This window comes from Hydra vulgaris, chromosome 14, assembly GCF_038396675.1.
Source record: "Hydra vulgaris chromosome 14, alternate assembly HydraT2T_AEP".
NCBI classification, from domain to species: Eukaryota; Metazoa; Cnidaria; class Hydrozoa; order Anthoathecata; family Hydridae; genus Hydra; species Hydra vulgaris.
In genome coordinates, this window is record NC_088933.1 from 26,359,629 (window position 1) to 26,371,344 (window position 11,716).

Below are 11,716 nucleotides of genomic sequence, written 5' to 3' on the forward strand. Positions count from 1 at the left end.
AACGCATATATCATTTAATAACACAACAATAGACACACATTAATAATGTGTATTTATTTTGTAATAGTATATGATATAATGTGTATTAATGTCATTAATATGACTTTTTTAGCATTGATATCATTAATGACATTATGATAACAATATTTATAAAGTTATAAAATGCTAAAAAAAATATTTATACTACTTTTATTTTAATTTTATATATTAATCTATTATATGCATCTGTAAACAAATGACTAAAAATAAGATGATAATATTAAGAAAACGATTGGATTTTACAAACGCATATATCATATAAAGTATACTATTTACATGTTTCTTATTGAAAAAACCAGGACGATTGAAGGTTGCGAATAAACAATTTTAAACAAGAAGTCATTTCAGCATTAAGTTGGTTCCAGATTGAAACGAAACTTTCCGAGGTTTCGCAAAATAAACATTTAAAAAAATTCCAACGGGGTAATTTTATGGAGAGGGGGGATGGTGCGACACCATTCCAATTGGAAAATAGCCTACTTGAAAATAGCTTTTTTTGGCCAAAGAAGGCTATTTTTAACTTATTTTTTTATGGAATATAGTCTGCCAGTCGGAATTTGACACATTTCAGTCGGCAGTTTTAAGAACCTTTTTTTAACTTCAGAAAGCAGTCGGCAGTTTTTAAAGATTGAAAATCCCCCTTTTCCTTTTTCATGTTATTTCTAAAATCGCCCCTGATTCAGAACACTCCAAATAATTCCAATTAAATAATTATTTTTTATGGTTATAGGAATATGATAATTAAAAAATTGTTTGTTAGTCAAACAACTTTGGTTAATTGTCTAATTTAAGAAGTCGTGGTGCAGTGATTAATGCTCTGGCTCAGAACCAAGAGGTTTGTTGTTCGACTCCGGCTCTAGCCTCCTGGTTAAATGCTTCTTCGCAGTATTCTTAGGTAAGACCGACAAGTCTTCTTAGAGCAGCTTAATAACAATATTAGAGTATTAAAAAATGAATATATCCCGTTTTGCCGTTTATTTAATATACTTAAAAAAGACAACAACAACAACAACAACAACAACAACAACAACAACAACAACAACAACAACAACAACAACAACAACAACAACAACAACAACAACAACAACAACAACAACAACAACAACAACAGCAGCAACAACAAAAAAGGAAATAATAAACTAGTTCAACTTGGTTATTTTATTTTAAAGAATAAAGTAAGCAAAAGATGATAAAGGTTCTCCAAAATAGGACAGTTTTCAGAACCTTTTTTATTGTATTAGTATATCAAAATGATTTATTGCAAAATCCTTTTTTTCCTTTTAAGTAAAAACGTTTTATAGGTCTAGTTGCAGGATCACTGTTAATTACATCGCAAAACGAAAACGTTAATTACATCGCAAAACGATGAATGGAGTGTTGTAAAAAAAAAATTTCTTTCTTTTAAAGATTTTTTACAAAACAATATATTTTTGCAAGTTCAGAACTGTAGCATCATGTCCTTGTAATATTCTTGAAATATTCTTTGGTCAATTTTGAGGTATCAACTCTGCGTTCTAGTCTATTAAAAGGAAGATGAGGGGTAAACTAAAATTATTATTCTTTACAGCTACGTATATTTTGAAGAACTTCTAAGAACTTATTGTTTAAAATATAGACTTGGTAAAAGAAATAATTAGAAAAAATCTTGAAGAAAGTTAATTTATTGAAAGTCTGAAGATTTTATTGATTAAATTCTTAAAGATCTCCAGAATCTTGGAGTCTGAACTAATAAAATCTTACTAACTTAATGAGAGATTTAAAGTGAGAATCTGGATAATCCAAATCTTTATTAAAAAAATGTTGAAAAAAAATCAATAACTTTTTATAACTTTTAAAAAAAAACTAGTTTCGTTGAGAAATAACGTTATATAAAAAGAAATAACATTACTTTTAACTAATTATAAATCAACAACAATTGAAGCAGGAGATTCAACAGTCTTATTTTTCTGTTTAAATATAGATTTTTCTGGCACCTTTAAAAAACTCTAGTTGAGTGAAAATTTATATTTGAACCCAAGGCCCGCAAATTAATTTATCCGGATTTTTTTTCAAAAAAAGGGTGCCAAAGTTCATCTGGATTCTACTTGGTATGTCAAAAATAGCAACCCTGAAATCATTTACATATAAGTTTTACAAAATTATTTAAAAAGTGAAATCGTTAAGTTTTTAGCAAGTTTTGGAGTTGGGCATTGCTACCAAATATTTGAAAATGCTACCGCTACCATCCGCATCATTGGTAACCAGAAACCGTCACCGTTCTTCCGTTAATTTATCTAACTTTAAAACAAGTAGCACTCCGCTTCTAGTTCACAAACAAAATAGTTTGTTTTTTTTGTTTAAAATAGCAACATAAAAAATTACTGTTCTCATTTTCCACATTAAGTTTTTGATATCCATATGACATGATATAAAGTGACGATTTCTTTATTATTTTACACTCCTTTAAGTGTTCTTCACTAAACTCAAATTTACTGGGTGTTTCTAATTTTTAAAGAGTAAATTGTTACTTACATTTATGTTACCAGCATTGGCCTGGTAAGCCTCATTGTTCTGCCAAATAACCAAACTTTTTGATTTAGTTACTTGCAAATAGTCCCTAATCATGCACCTTTTTACTCCAACTATTGTATTGTCCACTATGCTATATTCATGGAAGATGTAGCATTATAAAAATTTTAGCATTATAAAAATGTTCATTTTCCTTTAACTTTATTTTCAGTAAATGAAAAAGTCTGTAATTTAAACAATTTCATATTCTAAGTTTATATGGTAGCGGAGTAGCGCTTTGAACTTTATTTTTAGATGCCTTAGTCCACTACCGAATTTTTTTAGTGAAAGCGCTTTCGCATCTCCGCTACAAAATGGAAAGTCAGCATGTAGCGGTTGCGGAGTAGCGGACCAAGTTGCGTTACCGCCCAGTTCTGGCAAGTTCCATAGTTTTTTTAGTATTATGTCAGACAAAACAAAATGAAAAAACGCATTCAACCAATAAATTCAGTGTTTTTTTTTCTTAAGGAATGCTGGAAAAGCACTGAACTTATTAGATGAATCAATAAAATATTCTTCTTCATACAAAAATTTTTGTCTTTAGGATCGTCCATTAATTACGCAACTATTAAACTTTTTGTTTATTATTTTCTATACTAGATTATTTTAACTAAAAATCAATATTCTGACAAATTGGCTTTAAAATGTGAAACAATTGAACTAGTTTATAAAAATTAACTTGTCTGAATTTTAACGTCTTTTAGTCTCTAAATAAAAAGCATTTGAATTGAGACAGACACCACGTGAATTGAGAACTGGAATAAATACGCAAGAAAATTTTCCCCGCTAAAACCTTATTGAGAGAAATTAACATTAAAACGCAAATTAAATAGAATCATAGTTTATACTTAGATTTTAAATTTTATCAAAATATACTTTTGCGCTCAAAAGATGCGGCCACCGAAAATTTTGAATCCCTCGCATTTTTAGTACGTTTTTTAGTTTAACAAAAAAAATTATCATGTTTCATATGTTAAAGTCTAGAACAACTTTGTTTTGAATAGCTGTTTTAAATAAAGTTTTCACTTAATATTTTATTATTGTGCCCCTTAACCTTTTCAATTTGGCCTAATAATGTATAATTTGCGAACTTTTGCCCAAAATTTTATTTAATCAGAAGTAATATTTGCTTATCCAAGCTTACCCATTTGCATAAATTATTGACAGTGTCTACTATATAAGACAGTATTAATATATGCAAATTCGTTATGCAAAAGCTAGATAAATTGAAGGAAGTAATAAACTTAAAGGAAGAAATTAAGTTACGGGAAGTTAATAAAAAATAAACAAAAAATAATAAAAAGTTAAAGCAGTCGTGTTGTAGTGGTTAGTCTTGTACTTAGAGCTCTGGATTCAGTACTGTAGGTCCGTAATTCAAATCCAGCTCTGGCCACATATGCAACATTAGTAAATAAGGGAGGATAAATTTCCTGGTTAAATGCTATTTTGCGGCGCTTTGATAAGACTGTTAGGACTTCTTGGAACACTTAAACAATTAAATGAAAAGAAAAAAAGTTTTTATTGAAATACATATAACGTATACATATAAATGATAACACATATACAATAATAATATATACATGCATAAATTCTATACTTAAACACCAAGAATTTTTACATTTTTTTAAAGTCAATTAAAAATTAATATTATAATAAGTCAAGTCATTAAAAAGTTGAAAAATAAAAACTTTTAGATGAGTTAAAAATCAATAAAAAAAATTCGTTAGATATATAGATTGATATTTATTAGAACTTATGAGAATTTATTAGAATACTAAATACAACAGTTCTAAAAGACACGTAGGTTCATACAAAGATAAACACTGACAGCGTGCCATCAATAAATTAAAGATGCATCACCACAAAAACAATTTACAAAAATGTAAAGAAATAAAGAGTTGTTCCTTATAGAATAAATATTTGAAGTCAAAAGTGTTAATTTTATTTTTAAATGTCAAAATATTTTTTGCATGTACAGCTTCTAATGTCATACTATTCCTTAAGTCACCAACTCGGTGAGAAAAACTATATTTTCTTGAATCTAAGCAACAAAATTGTTTGCGAATTTTATAAATATGACCTTAAATGTAGCTACTGTCAATTACAAATAACATAGATTGTTCTGTACGAACCAGTTTGAGAAAAATTTTTAAACATGTTACTAAGTCACTTTTAAGGCACCGAACTTCAAGTAATTCCAAACCAAGCAACTATAGTCGATTGTAATAAGACAAATTTCTAAGGTTCCTGACTTTCTTTGTAAATTTTCCTTTGACACTTTTAACTTATTTGATCAACCCGATTTGGTGTGTCAAAATTAGAATACTGTTATCCAAACTGGAGTATTCTAAAATTGGTCTTTTACAGGCCGTGAAAGCTTTAACTAAGATACAAGAGTTGCAAGTTTTAAAACACTTTAATATTAAGTATGCTCTATAGAGCTTGATAGACGACGTTAGAAATATAATTTGTATTGTTAAGATTCCAGTACATTGTTACTCCTCGATCTTTTGGGTTGAAAGACCAAGCTAAAGTACACTCACCTAACTTAAAGTTATCCATTACATCTTTTCATAATGAGAGAGGTGTTATTTTAAGCAGGGACGTTCAGAGACTTTATGATTCTTGGGGTATATTATAAAAAAAATTTTGGGGATGCTCCCCCCCCCCTTCCCCCATCCTAACCACCATCAAAATAAAAAGAAAAAGAAAAAGAAAAATTTTTTTATTTTTTTTTTATTTTTAGGTGCTCCAAGAAGTCCTAACGGTCTTGTCACAGGACACCGCGGAAGTGCATTTAACCAGAAAGTTCACGCCTCCTTCTTTACTCTGATGCGAAATATGTCCAGAGCTCGCTTCGAACCTGGATCTCCTGTTTATAAAGCAAGCGCTCTAAAAACTGCGCCACGGTCGCAAAATAAAGCTATTATTTCTAGTACTCACAAAATATTTTAAAAATTCTGTATTTAAGAGAGTTCACGAGTCAAACAATTAAACAGAAAAAAGAAAAAAAACATTTCTGAATTTGCTGTCAAGTTTTTCTGACGTTATACCAAGACTTTACGAGCTTTTCTGGCTGCAAAGTTGGAAGTTACAACATCGTAATAAATTTTATTCGCAAGATCTGTTTCGATTGAAAGTATAAGACAGTCGTTAAGACAATCCTGTCTCATGGTAGCTCTTATAGAGTTCTTGACGAGAGCTCACTTGCTAAAAGATCTCTCGCTTCCAGCCCCAGATAGTGTCAAAGTAAGAAAGATATAAAGACAGATGCATATCTGGGGGAAGTTTATACAATTAGATATAATAACTTATTAAATATACGGAAATAAAAGTTAAAAAAAAAAAGTCGAACAAGTTTAAAAAACAAGTTTTTACTATTCTTTTTCCTATTATTACTTTTTATTAGGGATTGTCCATAAATTACAAAACGTAAAATATATTTAAAAAACAAAAGTGGAGATATTAAGATCTCTCTCGCGGCAATTTTCATTCAACTTAACGGGCTATTTTGATTTTTTATTTAAATTAAGACTATGCGAGGGAAAAGTTCTGATCTGTTTTGTTTTGCTCATTGTGAAAGTTTGCGTTTCGTAATTTATGGACGATCCCTTATTCACGATAAAAAAACGTTACATGTAGTTTGTAGTTTTCTCGCATGATTTGATATGCTATTGAGAGGGCAGACCATAAAATGTAAGCACTGAAGAAAAGAAAAACACGTGGTCTCTATAAAAATGGTCTTAGGAATCAGTAATCAATTTAATCAGACAGAATCGAAACAAAACCGAAAATCAAAATATAATAACTAAGTAAACAATTTTCATTTCTTTATTGGATGTTTTAAATTATTTTTTTGGCATACTCATAACTTTTTATTGTCATCTGATGATTTCTCATAAACGTGATGCCCGGGGGACACAAACCTGGATCCCCAACCCTCTGTGCGCTCCTGATTCTAAGTGCAAAACACTTACCAATAGAAACTGATAGTTGCCACGTTTCTGCTCAGAGTACAAGCCTATTTAGAGCAACTACTAAATCTGGGCTTAGATCTATGTCACGATACGAACTATTTAATTTTGTATTATCCGCATAAAGTTTTAAACAACCAGATTATTAGTTACGGTAGTTATATCATTAACATAATCTTTTGATTAGATTTTCTTGCTTTAAAAACATTAAATTCTGTTGACTAAACATTGACAATAGTTGATACGTTATACACGTATACTTTTTTTACGAAAAGTTTTGTTAAAAATTTCAAGTTTTTAAATTCAATAGAAGTATAAACTTTTCTAAAAACTCTTATATTCCAATTTATTTTTTTACATTAGAATTATTTTTGATTCAAGTTTTTTCATTCCATTTTTTTATTTTTTGTTAAGTTGTCAAAAACCGGATCAATTATAATTTTTGTACGTTGAAACTGTACGTTTTAGAAAATGGGTTAATAACAACAAACATTTCTTTTGAGCCCCAAAATATATTTAATAAAATTAGAAATCTACTTATTAATTTTAATCTGATTTAAGGTAAAGCAATTTTATCTTTAAAAATTGATTTACCCACATCAGGGGGTATCTAGAAAATATTTTATAAAGTATTGCGCTGTTACATTCTTAAAACACCAAATGTACTTCAAATCAAATCTTTTCTTATTTACAAAACTGCACAAATGTATTTGTGTCTTACGTCAAACGTTTGACGTCAAAATGTTTACAAACAAATTTGAAGTTCTTTAATGAGACATAATGACGTTATTTAATGAGAAAAATAATTCTCATTAAATAACCCCAATCGTTTAGTGTTTTTCTAAATGAAAATAATTTGTCTGAAATATAAATTTATAAAAATTTAAATAATCTAATATAGAACATAATAATCAAAGATTTTTTTCAAAATGAGATAGTTTGAGCAAAATGAGCAAGGTTTCATTAAAAAAATAGGAGTTGAATCTGTTTCTGATGTGTTGAGACAAAAAAGGTATCATTGTTGTTTTGTCGACCCTGGATTAAGTTCCAGCTCAAGTACTTATCCAACTGTATTATAGACAAAAACCTAGTAATTAAAACTCAGCAACAGTCTAATACCATTGATAGATTGATGATTGACAGCTATAAAGAGTTCCTTCAGAGTACGAGATTGTATTGAACCAGTGCTCCTAAAACGAGGAAGAAAAAAAATCATAAAGTGTGCTCCCTGAAAAAAAGCGTTAAAAGTGAAGACCTTCTTGGCATTGATAAAGGAGTAGGTCCGCAATCTTTACCTGCTAATGCTGTTAGCAATGATGCAAATTTAAAACCAGTTCAGTTATAGTAAAAAAAGTCCAGTAAATTAAAAAAAAAAGTTGATTCATTTTAAAATGATGGTGACTTCTAGTACGTTTTGCAGGATAGTAATGAAGAATTTTTTTTTCTAGCTAATTCGAAGAAATTGATTTTGGTATCGCTTCTGGTAATCCTTTAAACCCAGATACCCCACCACGTCCCTGGTAGTAACGCGCTTAACTTGTTTCTCCGCGCAGCGGTCTTGTTTGTCAAAGTTCGTGTTTCGGAGTTATAGAGTTGAGAGAGGGTTATAACCACAATTAAGTAGCCTCCTCGTCTGTAGTGGCCTTCTCGGCCTTGGAGAGGTGAATTAACAAAAAACAAACAAACAAAAAAAAACATTCATCACCCAGCGTAACTATATTTTGTCAAGGTTTATGGTAAACAAGAAAATTTTTGAGGTATTACATTTTTAAAGTGAAACACATCAAAAATAATGGTACTGTAGGAACAATTATAAAATGAGTGTCTAAAAAAAAAATTTCGCAATGAATCTTTGATTTCCAGAATAGATGTAATTCAAATATTGTCCTTGTCAATTATCAATTATGAAATCAAAATCTCGTTTTATAAACATGCTTCATTTCAAAAATAAAATAACTGATGTTGGCATTTATTAAAATTTATTTAAAGTACCGGTTATATGTTAATTTATACTATCTATGGTATATTTAAGTTTTTTGTTTATTTATTAGACTTGAGTAATTAACAATACATTGTATCTCATCTTGTTTCAACTCGACTAAGATTTAAAAGGAAATGAACATAAATTTGAAGACCTTTTTCCATTCATTTTTGTTTTTTGTACCAAAAGAAGAAATGTACCAAAACATTTCATAAACTGAAATTGGAATTACAGACCTGAGTTTTGGGTTATAATTTGAATTTTTTATTTATGTCGCATAAAAAAATTCTCAATCTACATTTCAAAAGCGTTTCCTCTCACTCCATTTTATAGTATATCTTGCGATATAATAATAGGAAAAGTTTGAGGAGGAAATTCTTCACTTGAAACCACATGCTAATGATTGGTTTACAAAAATGGTTTCACTTGGACGGAAATGTCACATAGTTAGATTCAATTTCACAAATTACCTCGATAAACAGAACATTCTGTTTAATGTTATACCAGAAAAAAACACCTGAAGCAGTACATAAAAACCTGAACAAGGCACTAATAAGGTTTTTTACTCAAAATCTCTAAAAAAAAAAAGAGCAATGCAATGCTTCTTACATTTTAAAGTGCATTTCTGTAAGTTTTCTTTAAAATAGAACAATAGTCTCTAATATTTCTGTAACATTTTAAAGATTAAAATGTTATATTAGAAACATTTATCAGAATAACAATTCCTTATACTTGTTTCACTTTTTGAAATGAAAATATTATGATGGAAGTATCAATCAGAAGAGGATCTCAGTTGAAGACAGCAACGTGTTTTCAAACATTTACTCAATTTTATAATGTGAGTGTGTAAAGTGTGCAATGAGTTTCAATTGGGCACAAGACGTGTTTTAGACTTTTAAAAAACCTATTAAAACGTACTAATAGGCTTTTTAAATGTTTCAATTACGTATTATGCTCACTAGGTTAGATGCTTCAGCTCTTTTTCAAAATACACCTTATTGCTTTTTTAGGTAAGGGACATTTACTAGTTAATGACAGTTATAAAGCTATTAAATTTGCTAAAATAGCGCAATGCATAACTAATATAAGTAATAAAACTAAACGAGACATCCTACGATCTACATTAACACTTTACGTTTACTTACATTAAAGTGGTAGTCATTTGTTGTTTTTTCTTTGAATTGTCAAGACAAATGAAAAGTATGCTACAACTACAACGCGTGAAAACGTTTAACATTTATTTGTTATTGCATTGTTGAAAAACACACATTAATATAGTAAAAAAAATCACACCATTTTGTTGGAAGTCTAATGAATCTTTTCCAAAATCTGAAAGAACCACGGCAAAATGCGTTCCAAAAGGCTCAAAAAATCCTCCAAAAATCTTTGATAAAATGTTTTGAAAAGACTCAAAAAACTTTTTAATTCTTATTAATTATTTTTATTTTTTATTCTTTCTCAAAAAAGTCTTTTGAGAAAGAATAAAATTTTTTTTTGTGAAGGTTATAATTATTCATAGTTAAGCTATTTTTAGCTCCATTATTAATTAGTCCCGATAATAACAAAAAACCAGATATTTTTGACGCGCGTTTTCAACGTTTATTAATAGTCAAATTACGTCACAAGTTTTTTTCGATTGCGATTTGGCTTTTCTGCTACCAATCAAGTCATTTGTACGTGTTTATTATCTTGTTTTTTTAATGGCTCATTAACCATAATGGTTTGTTATTGTATTTACACAGTTTTACAAGTAAAGTTAAAATATTGTAGCAACATTACTCAAAAATGACACCTACCATAAATAGAAATTAAAAATAAAATCATTCAACTATTCACTATAAAAACCATACTGTTTAAATCATTAAGTTAAAAAAAAAATGTCTAGCAAAAATCGGAAGCTTTATAAACGTTCACCTAAATGCTCAAGATGTCGTAACCACGGTATAAAGAATGCGTTAAAAGGACACAAGCAAACTTGTCTCTTTAAGGAATGCGTCTGCATGAAGTGCTTGATTAGCGCCGATACTCAAAAAAATACCGCAGATCGAATTGCACTTTATCGACAACTTGTTCGAGCTGAGAAAATGAGGAAAACGGAGTTTCATTCATCAAAATCCGATTTCAAAAAAGGTAATAAAATGTGAAAATAAAAAAAACCTACAATTCATTTTACTATAATATTGTCGTCTGGTTATTATTAAAACTTGATTAGAGTTTATTTTTATTTAGTATTATCAAATTTTAATTTAATAAAAATCCTAATAAAAGCTGTAAAAATATAATTTTGTTTTAAAAATGTAATTGTTGTTTTAAAACAACATTTAAAAATTAAAGCACAAATTCACCTGTAAGCAAAAAGTTCTATTCCTGATGTTTATATAAAGTATTTACACAAAAATTAGTCTTTGTAAATTGTTAATAATTCTTAACTCTGATACTTAATTAACACTTTTTTTTTTATAGAATCGGCTGAATCCATATCAAATTCAAATATCGACAACAGTTCAACAGCTAAGTATAAAGATGTGTATATAGATTTGAACGATTCAAAAAAGTTTCAATTCAACGTAATTAAAACTGAAAAAATGGCTTTTCCTTTTATTACTTCTAATATAAATAGCCAACCGCATGTTTACCGAGATTACAACGAACATTTTTATAAAGGATCTTTCAGCCAAACTTCTTGCAATGGTAACTTAGCTAACTTATTTAAAGAAAAATCTGAAAATTATGATTCATTTCAAATACTCCAACTTAGCGATAAGTACAATTGTCCACTGAAGATATTAAAACATGGTGTATGTTGTTCTGAACTTTATTGTCCTGTTCGTTCATACTGTGCACTTAAAAGAAATTTTTCAATAAAAGATAAATTTGAAGATGTCTGAAATTTTTATTCAGTAAATTGTTTTACACATAAAAATTCTACTCATATTTTAGCGTTTTTCAAAAAGCTACGCTTACTTTGAAGATAAGCATATATTTATTCATGTATATATATTTATATGATATATATGTGGAAAGTATTATAATTTTATGAAATAATTCAGATGAAAAAATATAATATATATTATAAAATATATATATACATATGTATATATTTTATAATATATATATTATAAAATATATATATACATATGTATATATTTTATAATATATATATATATATATATAT

The 11,716-nt window shown here is 28.5% G+C and overlaps 1 protein-coding gene across 1 annotated transcript; it reads left to right on the forward strand.

Moving 5' to 3' along the window:
* Positions 1–10,310: 10,310 nt before the first annotated feature.
* LOC124806106 (uncharacterized) lies at positions 10,311–11,493 on the forward strand. Its single transcript, XM_065817768.1, has 2 exons — positions 10,311–10,671; positions 11,005–11,493. Exons 1-2 carry the CDS (start codon positions 10,419–10,421, stop codon positions 11,427–11,429), a joined length of 678 nt encoding a protein of 225 aa, XP_065673840.1. The 5' UTR covers positions 10,311–10,418; the 3' UTR covers positions 11,430–11,493.
* The last annotated feature ends 223 nt before the right edge of the window (positions 11,494–11,716 follow it).

Coding starts and splice junctions, on each gene's coding strand:
- LOC124806106 (XM_065817768.1), top strand. CDS start 10,419: ATGTCTAGCAAAAATCGGAAGCTTTATAAACGTTCACCTAAATGCTCA. Junction 10,672..11,004: donor AAAATCCGATTTCAAAAAAG/GTAATAAAATGT, acceptor TTTTTTTTATAG/AATCGGCTGAATCCATATCA.